Raw genomic sequence first — 27,760 nt, 5'->3', positions numbered from 1 at the left:
AACCTGTACGTGGATCCCGCAGATCACACGAAAAACGCAACTGTCAACCATATAGTTTTATCTGTGGTAATATCGTGGTACGGAGTCCTGACGTTTCTCCTCGCGGCATGTCTGCAACATTTAGGAAGATGGGAGAGTGGCGGCCCCCTCCACGTGGTCCAGCGCGGTATATAAGATGCTACTTGCCGTTCGCTCCGTACACTCTCACCGCGTGCTCTACGATCAAAGGTAAGTCCTTCCACCTCAACGAGTGTTGTTTTCATTACTTAAAAACTATTGTCTGTTGTTTTAGTTCTGTAAGAAAGTGGTAAAATTACTTAGAAGAACAATTATCGTCAAAGCATGTTCCAAAATTTTTTCGAATTCATTGTCACAACAAATGCCACTCACGTTCCAAGGTGTTTGATCATTTTAAGGTAAAGAGAACATTCTTCACTTGATTGTTCCAGATGAAATTGTTGTGTTAATATTTTCTTGAAAAACTGGAAATATTTAATAATATTTTGACTGTTGTTTTGTGGACGATGATTAATATAAAATGATTATGTAGAAAACCAAAACATTCTTTCAGTTGTGAATTATCAAGAATAATATCTAAATATTTAAAATTCAAAGTAGGTAATTATTCTTTTAGAATAAAGCCAAGTAAACTCGTGTTCCGTCCCGAGGTGGTGCAGCTCTTTTCAGGCTCACCCCAATATACGTGAGCTGCACGAACCATTTTAACCACGTACCAGCACTCCTGCCATTTTAAAACATTCTGGCGGTACCAGGAATTGAGCCCGGACCTCGGAGGACAGCATTTTTAGAATGAAACAGTAGGACATGTCACTGACATCTTCTTTTATCTACTTATTTAATAATAATAATAATAATAATAATAATAATAATAATAATAATAATAATAATAATAATAATAATGAGAATTTCACAGTTCGTTTCCAGGAACATACTCGTATAGAGTTGGTCGCAGTAGCGTAGGACATGTCACTACAGTATCTCCTTGTGTTTACATATTTAATTAAAAATAATGTTAATAATAATAATAACGTTGGAAATTTCATAGTTCATTTCCAGGTTCTTCTGTACAATTGGTAACAGCAGCATAAACATTTCATGGCTGTGCATAGTTATTTGATAATCGAGAAAAAAATACCATTCTAAAGGTTAGATATACTTCGGTAACACTTGATTACTTACACATATAAACGGTACCTTACTCCACCTTACTTGTCTTACATATTACAGAACGTTTCTGTTTTAAAATTGTTGATTGTATAAAATCCTCTACCTTCAAAAATGTGATTCGAACAGAACTTTAATCTGAAATAGCATTATTACACTTAGCCGTATTTCACTCTTTAGACAGTTAATTCGAAGTTTTTGAATTGTGTATAGACAGTTTCGGTTTACTTTATTTGCAGAGCTTCATCGATGAAATATCATTGTTAATTTCAGAGACCTGACGGAATCTTTGGTCCTCAGCTTCGTGTCCAAGTGTATTCAATCTGTTCTTGAGGGATCGGAGTAAGGGCATTTTGTTGATGCAGGTGCCCGTGAACTGGAGATAATGTACCGAATTTGCCTGAAGTGAGTGAGGATTAAACTGGGAGGATAGCCGTTGTCACTTCCGAGATCCGAATCCCAGACCTCCGAATTCTACAGTACTTTAATCCTACCAAAGAAGTGGCTGCACGGCTTGACTCGCGTAGCTAACAACTTCCATTCGGGAGATAGTGGGTTTCTACCCCACCGTCAGCAGTCCTGAATATGCTTTCCTGGTTTGCCATTTTCACACCAGACCTTGGCTGTATCTTAATTAAGGCCACAGTCGCTTCCTTCTCTCTTTCTTATCCCATCGTCGTCGCAAGACCTATCTGCGTCGGTGCGACGTAGAACAAATAAAAATAAACAATCGTTTAATCCTATCGTGCAGAATGACCTCATCATTGTCCGACTCCATGGCTAAATGGTTAGCGTGCTAGCTTTTGGTCACAGGGGTCCCGGGTTTGATTCCCGGCAGGGTTGGTAATTTTAACCATAATTATTGATTAATTCCATTGGCACGGCTGTATGAGTCGTCTTCATCATCATTTCATCCTCATCACGACGCGGAGGTCGCCTATGGGAGTCAATTTAACAGACTGCACCGGGCAAGCCAAACTTGTCCTTGGATACTCGTAGCACTAAAAGGCATACGCTATTTTCATCTACGAAAATGTGTCTGAGTATCTAGTTGCAAGGGCAGTGGTGTCGTAACTGTGCAAAAAGGGATCATGTCTAGGCCTAAAAGATCGTGAAAACTACTCTGGACTTGAAGATGTTTATTTCAGTGTTGGAGCCCGTCTGGTGACAATGATCGTTAAGGCCATGGTCTGTCACTGCATTTTGTCGCTTCGAGCCCCGTTGGTGGGAAAAACAATCACCAGTAAAATGTTAATCGGCAGGGTGGGAGAAGTGGTAGTATACAATTTCTAATAGCTCTGGATTCAATCCCAAACCTCTCCACACTGTTCATTTGGAATGAACCGGGCGAGTTGGCCGTGCGCGTAGAGGCGCGCGGCTGTGAGCTTGCATCCGGGATATAGTAGGTTCGAATCTCACTATCGGCAGCCCTGAAGATGGTTTTCCGTGGTTTCCCATTTTCACACCAGGCAAATGCTGGGACTGTACCTTAATTAAGGCCACGGCCGCTTCCTTCCAACTCCTAGGCCTTTCCCATCCCATCGTCGCCATAAGACCTATCTGTGTTGGTGCGACGTAAAGCCATTAGCAAAAAAAAAAAAAAAAAAATTGGAATGAGATCACATGCCGCTGTTGATGACGATTCGTCCATCGGGTGGGGACTTTAAGCCTTGAACAGACCCCTTGGTATTATTCGGAATCGAACCTGTCACCTGAGATCAAACCGGTAAATATACTATCTCTGTTGACGTCTATACATAGTCATGAAAACTTGCCTAAACATACCGGAAGGAAAGTAGAGCCTAATTTTAAAATCCATATTTGTCAGCCTTCAAAGGAGGCCCTTAAACTACTGTCGTACTTGAGAGGTTTCAGATACCAGTGTTATGTTTTGAAAATGTGTTCTTTAACGTGTCGGTAAATCTATTGAAATTGGCCTCTTATATTTAAGCACTCTTAAATACCAACTCCATCGTGTACTGTATGACAGAACTTGGATTACAAATCTCAGTCATAACCTCACTTCTGCTGCCTGTTGAACTTTTAACATCAGTTATTATTAATATGCATTTAAATACATTGAATACAAAATGACTGCGCCAGGATTCCACCTCAAACCTCTTAACATAGTGTAGAAGATGGGCGGCTTTCGAACAACACTATGCAGCCTGGCGATTGATGTTACAAAGGCACTCGCTAGTACAGCCGCCAGGTTAACACAGATTATCAGAAAGACTTAATAAATATAATTATTGAAAGTATTTCAAGCTTCTAACAATAAAAGTCTTCTACTTGTCTGTTATTTGCATACCGCCTACTAAATCTTCCGGGTTTTACGTTAACAAGAAAACCTAGTACGCTAGTAACTTTTGGTATCAGTGCGAAGTAGGCTGAAACAGCCTGTTTGGGACAGGCACTCACAATTAGGATGTGTATGTGTACCGGTCACCAGAGTTTATGACCTAACTGAACCTTGATGAGAAGCAGAGCCTTTCAATTCGAGGTTACTGACCGTGCAACCCTTTATTGGCATCTAATTTCCATTTGAGTGCCTGACCTATACCAGTTCATGGCAGTGAAACGGAAATATGGAGCATGCATCTTTGCTCCCATGTTCCCCAAACAACGCACGGACCTTACAGGTGAACGTATCTGAAATCGAGGAAAATAAGTTGATGCTCCGTTTCAAAATATGTATATATTTCAGACCTCAAATGAGACTTCTTCGAACGAGAAGGTTATTATCCCTTAAACTTAAGATACGAAACTGCCGGAATTTTGCTCTAAAGTGAACTTCTTTAACGTGTCGGTAAACCTACTGACATGAGTCTTTCGCATTTAGGCACTCCGCAAGAATATCCTCACGCAGAGCCAATACCAGCAACAACCCTGAGCTATTAAATATATTGTTGATCGCTCTTTTTAAACAAGGGGCTGCCTGGCCGAGGCGGTAAAGGCGTGCTCGGTTCGCCCGGAAGGACGTGGGTTCGAATACCCGTCAGGAAGTCGTACAAATTTACGAAACGAGATTTCCACTTCCGGGGATGCATATGGCCCTGCAGTTCACTCAGCCTACACCAAGAATGAGTACCAGGTTAATTCCAGGGGGCAAAGGCGGCCGGGCGTAGAGCTAACCACTCTACCCCATCACGTGCCGAGGTTAACAATGGTGGAAGCCTTTACCTTCCACTCCTCCAAGGGCCTTCATAGCCTGTACGGAGGTGACTTTGCTTTGCTCTTTCTAAACTTAATTGTGTTGCTAATGGACTAGATTGCAAATATGCCAGGTTGTTAATGTCGACGTTTCATTCAAAATGAAATAAGAGGGATTTTTTTGAAGTTTTCTGAGCTTATGAAATGGCGAATGGCTTTTAGTGCCGGGAGTGTCCGAGGACATGTTCGACTCGCCAGGTGTAGGTCTTTTGATTTGACACCCATATGCGACCTGCGTGTCGTGATGAGGATGAAATGATGATGAAGACGACACATACACCCAGCCCCCGTGCCAGCGAAATTAACCAATGATGGTTAAAATTCCCGACCCGGCCGGGAATCGAACCTGGAACCCCTGAGACCAAAGGTCAGCACACTAACCATTTAGCCGTGGAGCCGGACTCTGAGCTTATGATTAGGAAATTAAGAAGGACAAGTCTGTTGGTGCTTTTCTGTTTCATCCTTATTTAACTTCTGTCACGGTTAATTAGTCTTATTACAGGCTAGAGAAGGAAGTGGACATCGAGGTACAGTGTGATAAACGTAAGAAGTACATGACACCCACGAGCCTATTTGTTCACGAAGAGAGAGCACAGTTACACAACTAACAGGACCTTATGTCTAGATCCATCCGTGGTGATGTATAATGTTTACAGTCCACTCTCTCATCTGCTGTGGGCCAGAGCTAGTTTATTACTTTCATTTATCTGTCTCAGTCTCATCCTTGACTTCGACAATACGAAAGTAGAAGTGATATGAGCAATGGTAGCACTGTAACACAATTTCTCCTGCAGCCCTTTCTGTGAAGAAGTGTGTGTACGTTGCTTTCAGGTTGGGTTGGTGTACGCATTCCGGAGCACTTGGTGGATGCACAACAGCAATCCCTGAAGTCTCTTAAGAGCATCAATAGGTAGAAAGAACGTTGGACAAGTAACATTATGAACATGTAATGTACAATATGTGAATGGAACGATTTTAATTTTTATATCGGATCCATAAATTTGATTTCGAGCATTATACAGAATTACGATTCCCACATTTTTGTTTTCATGATGGTAACTTCACTGGCAGTACAACCAATTTTAACAACCTTACAAAAGGACATTTTTTGAGATTTTTCTGTTTTACAACTTCCTGCTGTTTTTCCATCACTGCCCTCCCGTCGGTAGCATTATGGTCATGCTTCTAAAGGGTAACGTTAAATAATGTCATTGTTTATTTAATTAATTAATTAATTAATTAATCTATTCATAACCTGTCAATATTTTTATCATTTCTATACTTATAATCAATCAATAATCAGATGAAATTCTTTCTCTACTTCAACAGAATCCCTCGTCTGAGAATTTAGGTACTCGCCTCTCTTACACAAGTTTGTGGAGAGGCCTAATTTTGGCCTTTAATTTGCACTATGAACAGCGAATGAAGTCACTGGACTGATCACAAAAATGTAACTCCGTCTAAATCAAAAGCGAACCCCTTCGGTGTGAATAACCATTTTAATGTATTTTCATACTAAGGATTTTGTTACACAGATTATTAGAATTTTCAAATCCTTACCTTTTCACTTACTGTTCACAATGAAACATTCGTCCTAGAAAAATGAAAATCCACAGCCTGTTTCCAGTCATTCGACCGGGCCAGGAATTGGATGAATGAAGTCTCCATCTAGTGGCGAGGATAGAAATTGTGCCGGCTACCGAAGCTTGCTGCACTCCTCTGGGGTAATGATTAATGAATGACAGATGAAATGAAATGACATTGGAGAGTGTTGCTGGAATGAAATATGACAGGGAAAAGCGGAGTATCCGAAGAAAACCTGCCCCGCCTCCGCTTTGTCCAGCACAAATCTTACATGGAGTGACCGGGATTTGAACCTCGGAACCCAGCGGTGAGAGGCCGGCGCACTGCCGCCTGAGCCACGGAGACTCTACAATTTTAAATACATCTTTATTGTTAGGTAATTCATGCAAATTTGTTTGTCAGCTGACAGTTACTATGAAAATGAAGCATATTTTCTTCATGACAATGAAAACAAATTATTTCAGAATGTTGTACGGGCAACTTACGGCTGCATAGGTAATTGAGGAAGTTTAACACATGCATTTGTACTCTAACACTGCATTGCAAAAGTTCACGTAAACCGCTTTACATGAGTGGGCCTATATCAAATTCTTCGATATTGTTATTTCAATACTTCTTACGTAAACGTACAACAATTAGCTTCGAACTAATATTTCGGTGAATGTATATGATTCTGGAAGGTAAAAACATGATTTGATATTACTGTTGAATAAAACATTTCAAAATCATGTATTACTAATTGTTACGTCCGACTCGTTGGCTGAATGGTCAGCATACTGGCCTTCGGTTCAGAGGGTCTCGGGTTCGATTTCCAGCAGGATCGGGAATTTTAACTATCATTGGTTAATTTCTCTGGCACGGGGGCTGGGTATATGTGCTGTCTTCATCATCATTTCAGCCTCATCACGACGCGCAGGTCGCCTACAGGAGTCAAATCAAAAGACCTGCACCTGGCGAGCCGAACATGTCCTTGGACACTCCCGGCACTAAAAGCCATACGCCATTTCATTTCACTAATTGTTACAAAAATAAAAGGATCGAAACAATTGAAAAAGTGTAAATTGAATATAAATATGCAAATTGCTTTCACATATAGGTCTTATGGCGACGATGGGACAGGAAAGGGCTAGGAGTGGGAAGGAAGCGGCCGTAGCCTTAATTAAGGTACAGCCCCAGCATTTGCCTGGTGTGAAAATGGGAAACCACGGAAAAGCATCTTCAGGGTGGGGTTCGAACCCACTATCTCCCGAATACTGGATACTGGCCGCACTTAAGCGACTGCAGCTATCGAGCTCGGTAAATCGAATATATGAGAGTAATGTGAAGTTATAGGAAGTACAGTAAAACTCCGGTAAAACGCTCAGCTAGGGATCGCGTGTTAACCGCGAATTAACCGGAAACGCGTATTAAGCGGACGACAACGAACTGTTAGTACATTATGACAGATATACAAAGAGTATTGTTGAGTTCGTGATCTGATGAAGCCATCTTCTCCAAATCTTCGTGTTTCCCGTATTCTACTACTTTCTTACACTACATCCTTATCTATAACGCCATTGTTGATTTTGAATGACGATTCTTTATTATCGTTCCTAATTTTGACGATGGGATGGCTAATGAATCAGCGAGTTGTGGTTAAGAACGCTATTTTCATCATGCTTCCTTAAGATTTATTATCTGCCTGCAAAGATAGTGCGTTTTCGTTTAACACCTATTATAATCACACAGAACTTAATAGGAATGACTAGCAACATTTTCTAATAATAATAATAATAATAATAATAATAATAATAATAATAATAATAATAATAATAATAATTTACGTCTTATTAACTACATTTACGGCTTTCCGAGACCCTGAGGTGCCGAAATGCCGTCCTGCAGGTGTTCTTCTCGTGTCGGTAAATGTACCGACACGAGGCTGACATATTTGAGCACCCTCAAATACCACGAGACTGAGCCATGGAACCTGTCAACTTGAGCTCAGAAGAGTCCCACCCTAATGGAAGGGGTACCAAAACAGTGCTCACTGCGTTGTTCTCTACAAGATAACAGACTTAAACAGCGCAAGGAACGGCACCACTACATTGCAAAGCCATTAAGTGAAGCTTGAAATGAAGTGAAATGGCGGATGGCTTTCAGTGCCGAGAGTGTCCGAGGACATGTTCGGCTCGCCAGATGCAGGTAGGCGACCTGTACCTGCCCCCGTGCCAGCGAAATTAACCAATTATGGTTAAAATTCTCGACCCTGCCGGGAATCGAACCCGGGATCCCGTGACCAAAGGCCAGCACGCTAACCATTTAGCCATGGAGTCGGACAAGTGAAGCTTAATGACAGATGAATAACCCTACTGTGAAGAAGTAACGCACTTTTAACTTTGCTTCCAAGCATTGCTGAAAGTGAATTGAAAGTATTCCGTGAATGAAGCGCTGCCTAAGTGGTGCAGTTAATTCACGACGCAAATTATGAACATAGAATATAATTTAGAAAAAAAAAAGTTATTCCTCAATGAAGAAGCTTGGAGATTACTGTACCCACTGCACTGTAGTTTAAACTGTGCGAGCTAAAATTCTTTTATGGAATTTAATACTGTATTTTACGGTTTGTACGGTTAGGTAGGTCTGCTTCAATTATTTACGTTAATGTCAAGCTTTTTTGTGAATTTGTACAACCCAAGGTAAGCCCAATTAAAATATGTTGTATTATTTTCCATTTCACTCAACTGGGTTATTACAACGACACTTGTTAAAACGATACCGCTTTTCAGGTCCCTTGTATCCGTTCTAACCAAGTTCTACTGTACTTCCAGCTATAAATTGGGTAATTTTTCATGTAGGCTGTGAAACATAATCAGTTGGTAGAAATCTTCCTTCCTTAGCAGAGAAACTTCAAATTGTATTCAATGCCGACAGACAACTCATTGCGTGTAATGGTATACAGTATTTATAACAACTTTCGCTTCAGGAGTTTTCTCAGAATATTCTGCTGGACCTTGACACCAACCTCTCCAAATAATTATTACACATTCTAAAGTTTCAAGGCGTGAATCATTGTTTATGAGAAGACTGCTCCCGGAATCAAGAGTGCGGAACTATCTTCATTGCTGCAAGCACTTTCTTCTGCTGTCAATGGCAACCTGCACACTCCATCCCGTAATACCAATAAAAGGAAAGAACAACAATGACGGTGCTCAATTTATCTTGCGTTTCACCAGAGTCTACATACGATTAACAAACCTCAGTTCTGTTCGTAAATCTAGAGTTCTTACTCAACAAATCCTTGAGATCGCTGTCCCTATTCTTCTGTTTCAGATGATGTGCTGTCGACACCTATCATGCTCAGTGCTCCTGGTGGTGCTGGCGACCACACTACTGGTCCTCGCTGTGAGTACCATTCATCAACAGATACAGTAGATTAAGTATCTTGAAGTTAGAATTCAACATTTAAAAATCAAGTTAGCATTATTTAGCGCTTTACGCAGTAATTTCTGGATGGAGATTTGGATTGTAAAATATCTTTATTTTTCTTTCTTAATCCTGTTACCCTCCAGGGTTGGTTTTTCCTTCGGACTTAGCAAGAGATCCCACCTCTACCGCCTCAAAGGCAGTGTCTTGGAGAGTGAGACTTTGGGTCGGGGGATACAACTGAGCAGGATGACCAGTGCCTCGCACAGGCAGCCTCACCTGCTATGCTGAACAGGGGCCTGGTGAGGGGATGGGGATGTCGGAAGGGATCGATAAGGAAGAGGGAAGGATGTAGCCGTGGCCTTAAGTTAGGTGCCATCTCGGCATTTGTTCGGAGGAGAAGTGGGAAACCACGGAAAACCACTTCGAGAATGGCTGAGATGGGAATCAATTTCCCCCCCCCCCCCCCCACCTCTACTCGGTTGTCCTGAAGAATGTATGGACCCCGCTCCTGCCCTCGCACCACTTTTCAAGTTTCGTGGCAGAACAGGGAATCGAACCCGGGCCTCCGGAGATGGCTAATCACACTAACCACTAAACCACAGAGGCGTTGTAAAATATTAATGAATTAAAAAAACCTGTGCAGGCTATGTAGGTCCCGAGAGAAGTGAAATGCAAAGTTTTCAGTTATCCGTAGCTTTGACACTAAGTGGGATAAAAAGATTAGTTAAATGGCGGATACAATAGTCATAGGAATTAAACAGGAATCCATTTATTATTATTTTACGCATAGAAAGGAAAGTATATAAACAATATAAAACGACATGACTTCACATCAGGTATTGGTATGGCATCGCCGGCCTCTTGGTTTAGGGGTAGCGATCCTGCTTCTCACCTGGAAGCCCTCGATTGTCGGACAGGTGAGGGTTGTTACCTGGATTTGAAGACTGGTTAGAGGTCCACTCAGCCTACGTGATTACAGTTGAGGAGCTACCTGATGGTGATGGAGGTTTAGGAAGCCAAGAATAACGTCCGAAATGAATCACACTGACCACGCGTCACCTCGTAATCTGCAGGTCTTCGGGCTGAGCAGCGATTACTTGCCAGGCCAAGGCCTATAAATGATGTAGTGCTATAGTTTTTAATTAGCATGATATAATGGCTGAATATTCCGCTTCTCAATCCACTGTACTACTTCTTTTGTTGCCAGTAGGAACTCTTTCCAGCTACCTGGACAAGCCCGAAGTTGACTCTCCCTTACAATGTGTGGAATAATCTGACGAGGGGCTCTACAATCGCGTTTTTCTTCCTCCTAAGCATTGGAGTATGTTGACGTGTTCATAGCAGCATTGCGAAGGGATTGTTGTCGTATTGCAGTCTCTGGAAACTTTCTTTCTTTTTCTTTTTTCTTTGTTAGTGGTTTAACGCACTAACACGATGAAATTTTCGCCGACGCAAGGATGAGAAAGGGCTAGGATTGGGAAGGAAGCGGCCGTGGCCATAATTAAGGTACAGCCCAAGCATTTGCCTGGTGTGAAAATGAGAAACCACGGGAAACCATGTTCAGGGCTGCCGACGGTGGGATTCGAACTCACCAGTTCCCGAATGCAAGCTCATTGCCGAGGATTAATTTTATTCTTTTCTTCTGCCGCTTTTCCTGCAACTTCTTCCTTTCGCCGTTACATGTTTGTGTGAATCCAGTTCTTCACGAGAAGTGAAATATATTTTGATAATAGTTACGATTATATCTGAATCAAATATTAAAAACGAGGAACATGGAGGCGTGAAGTGTATAGTGCATGTGGATCTTGCCCAGTTTTACACCCGGGTTCCCTTCCTGACGCCAACCTTATAGGCTATGGAGAAATGTAATCATTAATGACGCGTGTTTCTGTGGTGGTTGGTAGTGTCAGCGTTGAGGCATTCGGTTCAGAGGGTCCCGGTTTCGATCCCCGACAGGGATTCTAATCGCGTCTGATTAATTTTTCTGGCTCAGGAACTGGGCCTTTGTGTTTGTCCCAACACTTTACTCTTCATTTTTTCCGCAGCTGTGCAGGATATGCTTATTTCCACTTCTTCCTTCGCTTTTTGCTCTTGAGGGCATCGTCAGGAACGATGTCTTGAGTGGACATGTTCATGTTTCTTCGGATGATCATGGGACCGAATTCCTCTTGCATTGTGCTAGAGAGCCTATTTCGCCACTGAGTGCTCGTCGCTTCTCACAAGATATCCATAAGCAGACCTATTTATTTCCTATATAATTAATGTAATATGTACTACTTTTGGAGAAAATAATTCTCACTAGGTGAAATAACTCTTAGGCTTAAGTACTTACGCTGTTTGCCTCTTTTAAGATTTTTTTAGGGATCTCGAGAGTGTGAGGTTCTCTCCTAACAAGTTTTAAGTTTCTAGGGTGTTTGGAAGTTCTTCATTAATTCAAGTCTCTTTTCTCTTTAATATATCTATCTTCATACATCTCTATACTTCGAATTCCGTTTATTGGTATAGCAGCCAGTTGACGGAGCAGAGTAGCCGCGCATGTTAATGAGCCAAGCTCTCCATTTGGGATACGAGGGGGTTCGAGTCCCATCGTTGGCTGTCCTAGAACGGTTTTCTGTGGTTTCACATTTTCACTTTCAGGCAACTGCCGGGAGATACCTATTCATAGGCCAATGCCGATTCCTCCCTTCTCCTTGTCCAGTTTCATTCACCATCATTCATTTCATCTTCATTACCTCCTGAACTGAGGTTGGCGTCAGGAAGGGTATCTGATCGTAAAAAATATGTCATGTAATTTTGTCCTACCTCAGGAAACAGGATTAAGGGTAGACATACAATTGTATAACAGCTAGTCAGGTCGGAAGAGAAAAATAGTTGACCAGGGAAGGTTCAAAAATAAAGATGAAGAAAATAAGCCTAAGTAGGGCGACTTGGGCTCCGCTGACAGCCGCTGTCGCTACCTCACCCTGCCATGTAATCCAGAACAGATTACTGTTATGGTGAGCAGCAAATCATGCAAAACTGATAGTATTTTCGTTACAAATACATGAACTAAAGAGACAATGAGCTTATCGTAGGAGACGGATGAACAAGTGCAAGATATGTGCTTATATTAGATTACAAAAATAGAAAGCAGTCTCCATACACGCCATGAAGGTCCTTAGAACTGTGAAAGGTAAAAACTTACATTATTCATGGCCTCGGCACTAAATGGTATAGAGTAATTAGCTCCATGTTTGGCAACATTTTCCCCAAGTATTTAACCTGGTACTCCTTTTCGCGGCTGGATAAGTGAACCACGTTGCCTGACTGTCTCTAGAAGAGGAAATCTCAATTCTAAATTTCTTGATTTCCTGATGGGGAATCGAATTCACTTCCTTCCGAATGAACTTAGACACTTCAACTTCTCGATTGGGCAGTCCCAGATCAGCTATCCCATCTCAATATGAATTCTGCCACTGCTGTAAAATCCATAATAACGTACATTATGAGATCAACTTTACAGACGCAACTACGTGAAATTGTTGACCAAGAAATCTACATTTACGAAATAAAGGAACAGCAATAAATATAACAACATAAACAGTGAAATGAAATCACTAAAGGAGCGACTCTCCTTCCGGTTGTCCACAAAATAACAACTACTTTGAGGAAAAGGCAGTGTTATCGGACATTTATTTCTTATTAGGCCTATATATACATGTATGACGCGATTAAAGAACTGGAATCAGAGGTAAGATTTTTTGGGGATGATGTTATAGTCTATAGAGAAATAAGTTACAGGTTTGTGAGGTACTTTCACCCCATCAACACAGTAATTAAAACTGAGAGGACACACAACCTGATTTTTTACCATGTTTAACATCAGACAATTGCCTCCTTTTCATCTCACTACAGTCCGGCTCCATGGCTAAATGGTTAGCGTGCTGGCCTTTGGTCACAGGGGTCCCGGGTTCAATTCCCGGCAGAGTCTGGAATTTTAACCATAATTGGTTAATTCTCCAGGCACGGAGACTGGGTGTATGTGTCGTCTTCATCATCATTTCATCCTCATCACGACGCGCAGGTCGCCTACGGGAGTCAAATCAAAAGACCTGCACCTGGCAAGCTGAAGTCCTCGGACACATCCCGGCACTAAAAGCCATACGCCATTTCATTTCATCTCACTACATAGTCGAGGACCTGTTTGTAATCGCTCCCAGTCCTCGAACTTATTTATTGCTCTATACTCGCACAATACACAATCATTCACAGAAAGCCTTATATGGTATTCCAGGTCTTTACTCATAACATTGTTATATATAAGAAAACATAAAGGTCCTATAATATTACGTTGGGGGACCCCCCTCATGATTTTATCACATCTTGTAAGTTGCAATTCATTCGACTTGCACTTCCAAAGCTGTGCATTGAGAAATATCAGCCAGTCTCACAATAATGCAGAGCCTCAGGGAATGCGGAGGAGATTACAAGTTCGATGTTCTCAAATGCTTATCATAATCTTTGTTGTCGCACAGTTTTCCCCGCCCATTTCATAAGAACACTCATTGTAGTGAAGTGAGAAAGTGCAGTGTGTCAACGTAACTTGAGTAATAAGTTGACAAGTTCCCATCAGCTGTGTGAAGATAGCGTAACTCGAACAGCAGTGCGAAGGTTCGCACGCGACTGACCATTGCATAGCTACTTATTAATATTATTATTCCTCTCGCTGTATTATTAAACTTTGAAATAATTGGCGAGATAAAGTGTCTGAAGCCGCGTAATTAAAATCGTCCGAATTAGTTCTTTCACTAGTATCTCTCTCATGCTTAACGAGCAATGGACGCCCATCAATACCAAGTCAGTTCCCATAATCATTTAGTGTCTACAGTGTCTCTGGCCACTCAGAGTTATGGCTCTCCGCTAATGGGACTCATACACTTGCAACTACCTGCAACTACCCCCAGGATTTGAAATATGGCCTATATGCACATTATTATTGAGGGTTTTGAGCAGCGTGAAAGGAGACATTTCTTGCTGTGAATGGTTATAAATGGCTTTTCAAAATTTCGTTCCTGTTTTTCAAAAAACTGAGTATCTCCAAAAGTAAAGCAAAAATGGGAAACATATCACTCTTATTGATGGTAGAGATTGTCTTCTAGACAATGGACCACCATGAGAACAAAAATTACATTTATACAGATTTTAGAAACATTGAAATGTTCGTTTTTGAAAAAACTATACTTTTCTGGTGGCTTTAGGCATGTTATGCCTTCGGTCTTCAATTTAACGTGACCATTTTGATTCATCCTTGAGAACAGGTGAGCCAGATTTCAAGAATTCAAGAATTCTGCAAAATATTAAGTGAACCATGCAATAAAGTTAAGAAATGCGAGGTCAAAGAATAGCTTTTTTTCCTGTTCATTCATTGACTAAGAGAGTAAAGTAGTGCAACTCATACAACAAAGGTCGTGCGAGCTACAGAGCAGTGTTAGGTCATATGCCGCGCTCGGTATTCTGACTAGAGTATACATATCTCTTCATTAAAATACAAATATCTAAAAGTAATTATTCAAAACTACTAGGATTTTTTGCGTGGTACAGATATGAAAGAAGATGTGATGTGTCGGATCTCTTTCTTTGTTTTGGTCTTCGTTCCATTTCATTTGAGGTTGGTTCTCACAGTTTGAATTCGCTAGTCCCTCCTGTTATATTTAGTTGGACTTCCCCTAAGTTTTTATTATAATGAACATCGAATTTTGACGAGGTCTTCCACGGTTGAGTTATGTTTTTCATTACTGTCCGAATCATATAGTCTCCTAGGCTTCTCATGGTGACATTAGATATGATGTATTATATAAATTTAAAGACTCAAAAATTAAGATTATTTTAGTGGATCAAGCCTAAAGAACTGGAAATAAACTAAACCAGTGGCCTATACAGATTATGAACGGCTTTGGGCCTCCTCATTTCGCTTCTTTTAGCCAGATAAGCCCTATAGGTTTACAATGTCAAGAGTTTCAAATGATAAACATGCTTTAAAAATAGTCAAGTCAAGGCATTCACTATTCGTAACCTCGGCACTTGATGGGGTAGAATGGATAGCTCTACGCCCGACCACCTTTGGCCCTAGGAATTAACCTGGTACTCATTTTTGATGTAGGCTGAGTGAACCTCAGGGCCATTTGCACCTCCGGAAGTAGACATCTCGTTTCTTAAAGTTTTCGACTTCGTGACGGGGAATCGAAACCACGTCCTTTCGGGTGAACCGAGCACGCCTTTACCGACTCAGCCACGCAACTCCTTCTTAAAAAAAGTATATTTTATTAAATTATCGGAACAAATTATGTAGATTAATATTTACAATTTTCAAACGAGGTTACCTTAATTTTGTACGGACAATGTTAAAGATGTGTATCGTCGCCATAAGACCTATCTGTGTCGGTGCGACGTAAAGCCCCTAGCAAAAAAAAATAAAAAGCTGTGTTGTTTACAGAATGACCACTTGTCCACAGGACTTGGTCTACTTTTGGGAGAAGACATGTATTAAGTTCTTGCAAACAGGTATTTTTAAAATTCCTCATAAATCATGATATTTTAATTGTATTTTATTGCGATGATCCCATTTACTGATTGTGGCAACAAATGAGTTCTTTCTCTTGACTAACGAGCGTCGATAAAGGACACCTTTTCAGTCCTTGTATTACTGCTTGAAATCACAAAACGCAACCAACAAATTTTAAGTTCACTAGATGACTAAATATTATTGTTACTTTGTTTTGAAACAAATCGACACCACAACTGGTCAAGAGTTAAATGTTGATCTACACTAGAAATGCTAACGTACTGATCGAAACGTTTAGACTCGTCTATGATCACATCTTCGCTTTACAGATACTCCAGAGTAGGGAGGATTTGATCAAAATGCATGTCTTATTTGGAAATTTAATTAATTGCGAACACTCTGATAAATCATGAATCAAGAGATCGAGGTGACGATTAATCATCAAGCGGGAATTCCCCGCCATGCTGCGTAGTTGGCAGTTGGGTGAAGATTCACGTGTTATGATCAGTTCAATAATTCTTTTGTTATTACGGAGGGAGTGCGCTGCTAGATTGGGATCACGTAATTGTGGCCTTGCATGCAGCAAATGGTGGGTTCGATGTCCACCATTGGTAGTCGTGAAGATGATCTTCCGTGGTTTCCCATTTTCACATCAGGTTGATGTTGGGGCTGTATCTTGATTATGCCTACGGCTGCTTCCTTCCTATTATTACGTCGCTGTAAACGTTCCAAGCGACCACAAGCAAAAGAAAGGTGTTAATTTAACATTTTGAACTTTATTAAACGCACAACAAACGCGAACATTACTAGTTGATGCCGGAAATTTAAAATAAATGTGTATATTGCTGTCAGAGTGACGGACAAATGATATAAAAGCAGGGTGTCCGGCGAATGCTGAGCGGATGAAAATCCTATAGCCGTATCGCCCAGCTTTCTTGACCGAATTCGCTGCATCTCATAATATCGTCTTAGTGGAAATCACGAGGCTGAGTGGGCCCCGTTCCAGCCCTCGTGCCACTTTTCAAATTTCGTTGCAGAGCCGGGGATCGAACCCGGGCCTCCGGGGGTGGCAGTTAATCACACTAACCACTACACCACAGAGGCAGACCCTTTCATTTCCTAATCTAATATTTCCTGTATCACCTGATTTCGTTGGACTGCACCCCATTACTTTTGTTTTGGACTTATTTATTTTTCTTCTTGTACTTCTCCATAGCATTCAGCAATTCCTCCAGATCATCTGTAGATTCAGTTAAAATAACAAAATAATAAAATAAAATGGTAAATTCTTCAGACTTTGTACTAAAGAAACCATAATGCTGGAAACTGAGTAAACAATCAGAATGATGAAGTCACATATCTCCTTAAATGAATAAACCATAACAATTCTGATGAATTAATATTTAATGACGTGCGACCTCCGCAGAAGCCTGCTGCAGGTCAAGTTGACACTCATAATGGCCTGCTCGTCTTTGAGGATGGGATGAAATCTAACGTTGAAGACGGCACAAACACCCAGTCCCTGAGCTAAAGTAACCAGTGATGGTTAAGTAGAACCCCTTGGATCAAAGGCAAGCATGCTAACCAGTTATCAACGGAGCCGGATGGAATTCATATCGTCCCGAGGTGGCGCAGCAATAATAATAATAATAATAATAATAATAATAATAATAATAATAATAATAATAATAATAATAATAATAATAATAATAATAATAATAATAATAATACTGGCATGTGGCCTCTTCGTCAGCCCCGTTTACCGATACGGAATCGGGGATGAGGTGAGATGAAATTATATGGCATTTTATTACGGCTGGATGCCCTTCCCGGTGCCAACCTCACTTGAGGAGCGAATGAAGTTGAATTATGGTGAATTAAATTGGGTAAGGGGGCAAAAGGAATCGACTGTCGCCTATGGATCGGAAATGTCCCGGCATTTGCTTGGAAGTGAAAATGGAAAACCTCGGAAAACCAGCACAGGCGACGGTGAGGTTCGAACCCAGTCGCCTCCCGAATGCAAAGCTTGTCTCCATAGCCATAGCGCGTTAACACGCGCGTTCACGCCACTGGGTAGCTTTTATTCTAGATAAAATAAATAAATAAATAAATAAATAAATAAATAAATAAATAAATAAATAAATAAATAAATAAATAAATAAATACATACATAAATAAATAAATAAATAAATAAATAAATAAGAAAACAATATTTGCTAGATTTCATTTAAAACTATAAATCGTATTTTGTGAAATTCAGGTTCACACTTTAGCTTTACAATAATTATTAGAAGTTTGACATATGTATGAGCGTTCTATAAAACGCAGTAAGGGCGGAGTACTGTATCCTGGCTGTACTGGACACAATGCCCCAAGGTTAATAAGGTGAAATAAAAAATAAAATCGGTGTCTCTCTTACCGGAAATGCTGGACTGCCGGAACTTCCGCTCTGGTGCTTTGTACTGCCAATCAATAGCAGTACAGTATGGGTATAGTACGAGGACATCACATACAGTATACAGGTGTTCAGTAATTTTGCACGATGAAACATCATTTACGCTTTCAGAAAGTACTCCGCTTACTAAGGATAAACTCTAGGACTACAGTATTCGGGCGAAGAGTTGCATACTCGACGATAATGACGACTATTTCCCAGCGCAGGAAAGTAGAGCGGTTGATTTATTGTCAAGCGTTGTCATCTGTGTCAAACAAGCAGCTGCAGCACAAACATGCATAATGACATACCCATATCTATATAAATACGGCCGGTCCCGCGTTCGATTCCCGGCCAGGTCAGGGATTTTTGCCTGGATCTGAGGGCTGGTTTGAGGTCCACTCAGCCTACGGGATTACAATTAAGGAGCTATCTGACTGTGAGATAGCGGCTCCGGTCTAGGAAATCCAGAATAACGGCCCAGAGGATTCGTCATCCTGACCACACGACATCTCTTAATCTGCTGGCCTTCGGGTTGGGCAGTGGTCGCTTGGTAGGCCATGGCCCTTCGGAGCTGTTGCGCCATGGTGTTTGGTTTAGTTTATATAAATACATTTAAAAAGGGTTTTTATGTGTTGGTCATGTCCAGAATAAGTACGAAATGTAATTTTTAAATTTTCTTCAGGTATGTGTGCTCATCACTAGAAAACGACGGAATAGAATTTCACGAAAATCGCTATTGAAGGCCAAGGGAGAAGGCACTACAATCTAGGCTATAAATAATTTTATTCACGTTGGTTGAAACAGTAGTTTGTGCTAACGTCTAGGAAATAGTTCTCCAATACCTGCGTTTATACTGTTATTACCGATAAATGCTACACAACAAGAGTTGTAGGAAATGAAATTTACGATCTTATGCGCAGTACAAATTGATTCTACGCTGAATAACACAGGAAATATATACCATTTTGTATTTATTTTCTGTGTCCTACCGTTGTTAATATTAATCGTACCGAATGATCCTTTGTAACAAAGGAGGGATATCTTCCATGATCTTCCACGCCTGATACATTTTTATCCGAGTAGAAATTTTACTGTCCTGATACTTGAATCTATCGTGCAGGTATTGTTTGTTCCGAAGTAGGCTGCAACGTGACACCCAATCTAAGGGAGTTATATAGCCGAGTGGAACAGACACTCACTCTTTGAATATTAGCGGGGATAGCTGGGGAGTTAGATAACCTTTATCTCATCATCCATGGCCTCATGGCTCATGGCTTCAGCGCGCCGGTCTCTCACCACTGGATTCCATGGTTCAAATCCCGATCAATCCAAGTGAGATTTGTGCTGGACAAGGCAGAGGTGGGACAGGCTTTTCTCCTGGCAAATCATATAATTTCATCTATCATTCATTAATTATCTCCCCAGAGAAGTGCGACAGTCTACGGCAGCCGGCACAATTCCTATCCTCACCGCTAGATGGAGCTTCATTCATTCCATTCCTGACCTGGTCGAATGACTGGAAACAGGCTGTGGGTTTTCATTCGAGCTGTTTCATGCATACCTTGAAGGCATTGATAGGAATGGGAAGTTTACCTGTCGAAAGGAGGTGCGATAGCTAGCACAACAAAGACAACAAACCCGTGGCGTAATAACCCATTACGACCTTGGCCTGTCAAGACAACTGCTGCCTAGCCAGATGACCTGCAGGTACTGGAAGGCACGTGGGCAGCGTAACAACATAACAACATCCTCAGCTGTATTGCTTGTCTTTCTTGACCGGGACCACTGCCTTTCGTATCAGTTAAACAGCTCCTAAGTTGGTCTCACTAGGCTGTGTGGAGGCTGTTCCAGCCCTCATCCCAGAAATAAAAATTCCTGAACTGGCCGGGAATCGAATCTAGGGCCTCCGGTTACACAACTTACATTAAACAGATTGTTATAAATCTGTAATATTTCTTCGTAAACTCAACATCAGTGGAAATATGTGTAAGTTTTTGTTTCATATTTCCCGCAAACTCGCAGTACAAATTTTGAAATGGAATTCACCATTCTAAATGTAAATTTTGGTTGAAATACCTCCAGTTCTCGTTAGATACGTACAAACAGACATATACATAGACCATAGGCAAACAAAATTTTATTTTTTCTCGCATTAGTCCTAAAACGGCCTGCAACTTGTTAAAAAAAAGACCGCTAAATACGGAATGAATGCGCAAATAACAGACAAACTTTGAATATTAGATAAATAGATAGTCTATAGAAAGGGGTTGTTCTGCTCATTGACTAAATGGTCAGTGTAGTGGCCTTCGATTCCTACGGTAGAAAGGGGTTGTTCCGCTCATTTACTAAATGGTCAGTGTAGTGGCCTTCGATTCCTACGCTTCTGGGTTCAATTCCCGACCAGGTCGAGGAATTTCACCATATTTTGCGAATTCTTGTAGCTCGGAAGCTGGGTGCTTGTGATCGTCTGAATACTTACAGTATCTTAATTTACAACAATACATCAAAATATTAACCACCACAAAAACATTCAGTAGCGAGTATCTCCCTTCACTTGGGGTTGATGTCAAGAAGGGCATCCGGTCGTAAAACTAGGCTTAATCCACATTATTGCTGACCCCGTGGCCATGATCATTAATGCGCTAAGCTTTTATGGTCTGTCACTGTGATTAGCCGGTTCGAGTCCCGCTCGTGAGAAAAAATTCACCACCAGAATGTTCGCTGGCAGGGTACCAAAAGCGTGGATTCGATCCCAAACCTCTCCTCACTATTCATATGCCGCTGTTGATGGTGATTTGTCCGTCGAATGGTGACATTAAAAGTATTCAGGAGACTCCTTGGTGTTATTCGACAGGAAAAGGCTCTGTCTCGACACCGGGTTTCACTCTCTCCTTACCTCCTCCTCCTCCTCCTCATCACCACCACCACCACCACCACCACCACCACACCCAGGCGCAGGCCAGAGAGAGGGCGTTACCCTCTAGGTGGCCCGTCCCATCCCATCAGGGTGGGGGAATGAAAACGTTTCGACGACGACCCAGGCGCGCAGGTAGCCCATGGGAGTCAAGTATAAAGACCTGCACCAGTCCTCTCCGGAGGTCACCTATCACCCCACATAACTGGGGAAAAGGCCAAGAAAGATAAAAATAAGAAAAATAAGAATATTGAAAGGGATTAAACCTGTCCGTCTCCTTGGCTGAATGGTCAGCGTTCATATTTTCGGTTCAGAGTGGCCTGGATTCGATTCCCGACCAGTTCGGGGATTTTAGCCGCATCTCCATTCACCATCCCTAAATTGTAACTACAATTAGTGGAAAATAAATAATAATAATAATAATAATAATAATAATAATAATAATAATAATAATAATAATAATAATAATAATAATAATAATAATAATAATAATCTGATTAATTCTACAGACTCGGGGATTTGATGTTTGTGTTTTTACCAATACACGCCTCTTCATATACATAACAAAAACTCATCTTCCTACGCCACGCAATACTAAATATATCCATCCAGTAGAGTTGGCACAAGGAAAGTCATCCGTCAGTAGAACAGAGCTAAGTCCACATGTGCGATACAGTTCAATTCGACGAACCCACCACGCTATGGGGGAAAGCACCGGAGGCATAATATGATGATGATAAACAAGGAAGAAAGGGATAAATATTGGGATATCTAACTTCCATGTTCTATATGAAACAAGTTCGCTTCTTAACCGACTATTAACGTCTGGTTAATTACAATCTGACTTGCACGAAGGAGAGAGAATTACTTTCAGTATAATGAATGAATGTGACATGCAGTGGAGTGATCCTAGTTTCGTGATTTACGGCGTACGTTCCTCTTCAGTTGGTTCGTACGCAACAAATCTGAGAGATACATATCATTACATCATTACGAAAAGGCGGCTGGGTCGTGCGACCTTAAAAATAATGATGCGCTTCCTCTTGAGTAAGAAGCACTCATTGTACTGGAATAGCATCTTGTGCTAATGGATTCCAATTTGCTGTGAAAGTCGACCCATCTCCCCCTCGGTATTATCTAACGATGTAACAGATGGACCATACTTTCTCTGTGCGAGTGTCAAGGGAACTAATAGGTCACGCACATACACATATTCCAATATGGCACGGTAGGTAGTCACTCTATGTATCGCAGTCTAAAAACCAAAAAACCAAACCCTACGGCACTTAACGCCCTTGAAAGGGCCTTGGCCTGCCCAGCGACCGCTGTTCAGCCCGAAGGCCTGTAGATTACGAGGGGTCGTGTGGTCAGCACGATGCATCTTCTCGGCCGTTATTCTGGGCTTTCGAGACCAGGGCCACCATCTCACCGTCAGATATTCTAATCAAGTAGGCTGAGTGGACCTCGAACCAGCCATCAGGTCGAGAGAAAAATCCCTGACCTGGCCGGGAATCGAACTCGGGGCCTCCGGGCGAGAGGCAGGCACGCTACCCCTACACCACGGAGCCGGCTGTATCACAGTCTGTACCATAAAATTAAAAGTACGGAAGACTTCTCAATGTTCTAGGTGACTGATGTGTACCCAAGCTGTGTTTAGAATATGGACATAGTTACCGGTTATGGGGCATCACATGACCCGTCGTTTTCGGTTGCTTGAAATTCAATTGATTTTTTCGTAATGGGTAAAGTTACTTTTTCACTTTTTCCTGTTATTCTGTAATTCTTCATCCTTTTACTCTTCTTCGTTTCAGGCCTCTTCATAGCTTATGTATGGTTATAGTGTGGTTTTTCATCTGTGTATTATTGGTTTGAAACTCTGTTAGTTACGAAAATGTACGATTGACGAAGAATAAGTGAAACAAATTTAACTCAATTTTTTTTCTCCCTACTACCTTTCTTCCAGCTCTCCTCAGCACTAACTCTTATCTTTGGAAATTGATCAGTAAGCTACTTTAGTCAGCGGGTCTCCTTACTTTAGTGCTTTCTAACTAAGATTTCTTTCTCTGACATCACGAAATACGATAGAACTGAATGAGTGTGTTAGGATATCTCATTGTGGTGAATTCGTCCTATCTCCAGGAAGTCGATTTCTTATACTTGTTAAAATAAAGAACGTAGCTTTCTTAAAATCTAAAGATTCTTCAACTAAGCTGCAATTTATCGACATTTACAGCTTTTATGTCGGATGTAGTCTATGATTACGATTTTTGGCTCATATAAATCTTTTAAACTATTTGAACTACTTGCCAGCATTCATTTTTCTTTTCTGTGATGTTTTAGCAAGACCTAGGTGGTGGCGTGAACTACCCCACGTACGACACCGTCCCTCCCGGACTCAGTTTCACCTGTCAGGGACGCGGGCCTGGATATTACGCTGATCCTGAGGCCCAATGCCAGGTGAGTCTTGCATTAGCTTCGATATAATAATGTAAGGTAATATATATATATAATTTGAAAGTGCTCTAATGCCAAAGAATTCACGACGAGTAAGAAGTGAAAGTACCTTTCTAAGAATGAATGGTAACTCATGGTAACTCATGCATTTTACATCATATAAGACTTAGAGGATGTAGGGTTACGGAACGGCGAAGAGAACTTCACTGTAATATTATTTTAAAACTTGTTTGATTTTCTGGACATATAAAAATGGAACGGAAAACATTTAAAATCAAATTGATTCCCAGTGAAATCGTATATCGTAACGCAAATATTTTTTTAAAAAAATTGTCCGCCCATGGGCTTTAGTCGCACAAAACTACAGCATCCTCTTCGTTTCCCCCTATCTTATAAACATCTAAACAAAAATTATTCCTCATAACTATTCAGTAGGTCACATCTCGTTACATTTTAACAGAATTATGGATGTTTAACATTTTAAAAAGTACATATCGATGTTACGATGTCAAAAACAGATACATACTCTCGTTTTGAGTGTGATATATTTTTGTTTGTATTATGACAACTATCATAAAAGGACGATCTGTCGGAATATAGTCACATTTTAATAGATGTGGGTTATATTGCTCCCAAAACTTATTTCAGAATTGAATATTTTTATTGTACACTCCCAGGTATATTATTAGTTACATGTTACCGTTGAGGAGGGTTATACATACGTTCTTAAAAAAAAGTAATCGTGTAGAGACGTCAATTTTGCCACTCAGAATCATACAACAGAGAATTATTAGCATAGGGTTCGGTAAAGGTTTGATGGCAAGGGTCAGAAATTCTCATGATTATACCATTCGATGCGCTTTGGTGACAATTTCGTTCTAACATAGCCCAGTGAAACTCAGTTAAAACGCTCTCTACGAAAACGCATTTCAATATCAGTCACATACGAATGTTTCAGTTACGAGTCGTCAGACACCTTTTCTCTGGCATTCTTCTTTTTCTTTATCTGTTTACCCTCCAGGGTCGGTTTCTCCCTCGGACTCAGCGAGGGATCCCACCTCTACCGCCTCAAGGGCAGTGTCCTGGAGCTTCAGACTCTGGGTCGGAGGATACAACTGGGGAGGATGACCAGTACCTCGCCCAGGCGGCCACACCTGCTATGCTGGGGCCTTGCGAGGGATGGGAAGATTGGAAGGGATAGATAAGGAAGAGGGAAGGAAGCGACCATGGCCTTAAGTTAGGTTCTACCCCGGCATTTGCCTGGAGGAGAAGTGGGAAACCACGGAAAACCACTTCCAGGATGGCTGAGGTAGGATTCGAAACCACCTCTACTCAGTTGATCTCCCGGTTAGATTCTACCCCGGCATTTGCCTGGAGGAGAAGTGGGAAACCACGGAAAACCACTTCCAGGATGGCTGAGGTAGGATTCGAAACCACCTCTACCCAGTTGATCTCCCGAGGCCGAGTGGACCCCGTTGCAGCCCTCGTACCACTTTTCAAATTTCGTGGCAGAGCCGGGAATCCAACCCGGACCTCCGGGAGTGGCAACTAATCACACTAACCACTACACCACAGAGGCGGACTTCTCTGGTGTTTCGGGGATATTTTCTATTTCTATTTCTTTTTTTAATGTTTAGGTATGATAAGCCCAAACAATGAATGGTGATGAAGTACGTCATGCGACGTCCAGTGTTAACGGAACACGTCAGTGCGTTACTCACTGAAAACGAAATGTTGTTTAAAGTGTACTTTTATATACCCAGTCGATAGAGCGGCCTCATATTAGTCTAGTGCAATATTACGTTCAAGTACATTTATTGACAGAGGCAATACAGCAAGAGAAGTAGGTCCACCTATCGGTACACTTCCTCGCTACGTATCCTCGCCGGACCCACTGTCATACACCAGCCTCACTCTGCCGCTACTGGAGATACTAACTATTCCTCTAGTGCTGCTGTTACCGCCGATGAATCTCCTTAAACGGAATATCGCATTTTACTCATTTTAATAAATAAATAAATAAATAAATAAATAAATAAATAAATAAATAAATAAATAAATAAATAAATAAATAAAGAGAATCTGTAGCAACCGAGAAGAAAATATTTTCCATTCCTTTTAAATCGCCCTTACGGCTAATTACAGTGTATATGAATATGAACTGAATGTTTCTGAGGTGGTTCATAGTGATGTGTTTATATGAAGAGAAGTGTATTGGGACGAACACACACACACACACACACACACACACACACACACACACACACACACACACACACACACACACACACACACACACACACACACACACACACACACACAGACAGAGCCCTAAACCAATAATGAATTAACATAGTTGCCGTTAATTCTGTTGTTGTTTAGGTTATCATTCCATAGACTAGTTTGATGCAGCCCTCCATTCCACTCTAAACTACGCTAACCTTTTTATTTCTAAGTTACTACTACATCCTGCATCTATTCTAATCTGTTTGTCTTTTCCATGTCATGGTCTACCGCTACCGTTCTTACCACCTACACTTCCTCAAAATAGCCAGATTAGTCCTGGTTGTCTTAAGTTGTGTACTATCATTCTATCTCTCTTTCTGGTCAAATTTCGCCAAATCGTTCTTTGCTCACCAATTCGCTTCAGTATCTCTTCATTCGTGATTTTATCCACCCATCTCACCTTCAGCATTCCTCTGTAACTCCACAGTTCAGAAGTTTCTACTCTCTTTCTTTCTGAGCTAGTTATTGGCCATGCAATGCCCCGCTCCAGAAGAAAGTACTCAAGAGCATCTTTCTATTTCCTGTATCAACGGTCGAAGTAAGCACATTTTCCTTAAGAGAGGCCTTCCTTACGCGTGTTAGTCTGCATTTTATGTCCACCATACTTCTGCCACAGTTAGTTATTCTACTACTCAAGTAATAATATTCTTCTACTTCCTTTTAAGATTTTATTTCCTAGTCTAATATTTCTCGCATCACCTTACAACGTTCGACTACACTCCTTTAAATTTTTTGGAATTTATTTTCATTTTTTACGCATTAACCATACGCTGTTAAAATCCTCTGTCCAGCTGGGAACCGAAGTCAGGGCCGTCTGAACCGAAGGCCAGTACACTGAATATTCACCCAAGGAGCCGGACAAGAATTTTTTTTTTTTTTTTTTTGCAAGTTGCTTTACGTCGCACCGACACAGATAGGTCTTAAGGCGACGATGGGACAGGAAAGAGCTAGGAATGGGAAGGAAGTGGCCGTGGCCTTAATTAGGGTACATCCCCAGCATTTGCTTGGTGTGAAAATGGGAAACCACGGAAAACCATCTTCAGGGCTGCCGACAGTGGGGTTCGAACCCACTATCTCCCGAATAATGGATACTGGCCGCACTTAACAAGAAATGTATTCTTATTCTTATTCTTATTCTTATTCTTATTCTTATTATTCTTACAGTCAATTATTGTTTCAGGTTTGGCACTGGTGTCTCCCCAATGGTCAGAAGTACAGCTTTCTGTGTCCCAATGGCACTGTCTTCAACCAGAACGTGCGAGTATGTGATTGGTATTACAACGTGGACTGTGCTTCTTCACCTGATCGCTACAGTATCAACGACGACCTCTATAAGGATCAAGACGGAAATCTCATCTAAGTAACGAATTCCCAGGGCGTCCTCACTATACAGCAACACACGACATTTAGCATCGCATTATCGCCGAAACCTCATTAAATTTCTTACATATTTATTAGACACTTCTTCAATCGTTTGGGGTAGTCCCGTAAGCATAAATACCTGGCTAGATAATTTCTAAGTAAACTCAAAAAGACCTCGATAAAAATCTCATCGCGGTAATAAAATGCGACTTTATAGACGAATGTACTTGATGGAAATACACTGAGTCATTGTATCTATTCTATTAAGTTTAGGGGCGATGAAGAAAGTTAAGCGTTGAAATGTTAAATATTTCTTTTTGAACCTTGTCTAGCAATATTGGTTCTAATAATTGGTTATTCTCATCAGGCGTGGGTG

The 27,760-nt window shown here is 41.1% G+C and overlaps 1 protein-coding gene across 1 annotated transcript; it reads left to right on the top strand.

The window, feature by feature from the left end:
- The first annotated feature begins 214 nt into the window (after positions 1 to 214).
- LOC136874870 (U-scoloptoxin(01)-Er1a-like) lies at positions 215 to 27,382 on the top strand. The gene is made up of 4 exons (XM_067148563.2): positions 215 to 228; positions 9,295 to 9,366; positions 23,623 to 23,739; positions 27,203 to 27,382. The coding sequence occupies exons 2-4, from the start codon at positions 9,295 to 9,297 to the stop codon at positions 27,380 to 27,382; spliced, it is 369 nt and encodes a 122-aa protein (XP_067004664.1). The 5' UTR covers positions 215 to 228.
- The last annotated feature ends 378 nt before the right edge of the window (positions 27,383 to 27,760 follow it).

Source organism: Anabrus simplex, chromosome 5 (assembly GCF_040414725.1).
Source record: "Anabrus simplex isolate iqAnaSimp1 chromosome 5, ASM4041472v1, whole genome shotgun sequence".
Lineage (NCBI taxonomy): Eukaryota > Metazoa > Arthropoda > Insecta > Orthoptera > Tettigoniidae > Anabrus > Anabrus simplex.
The sequence above is the reverse complement of the archived record's forward strand: the minus strand, read 5'-3'. Positions and strand labels throughout refer to the sequence as shown.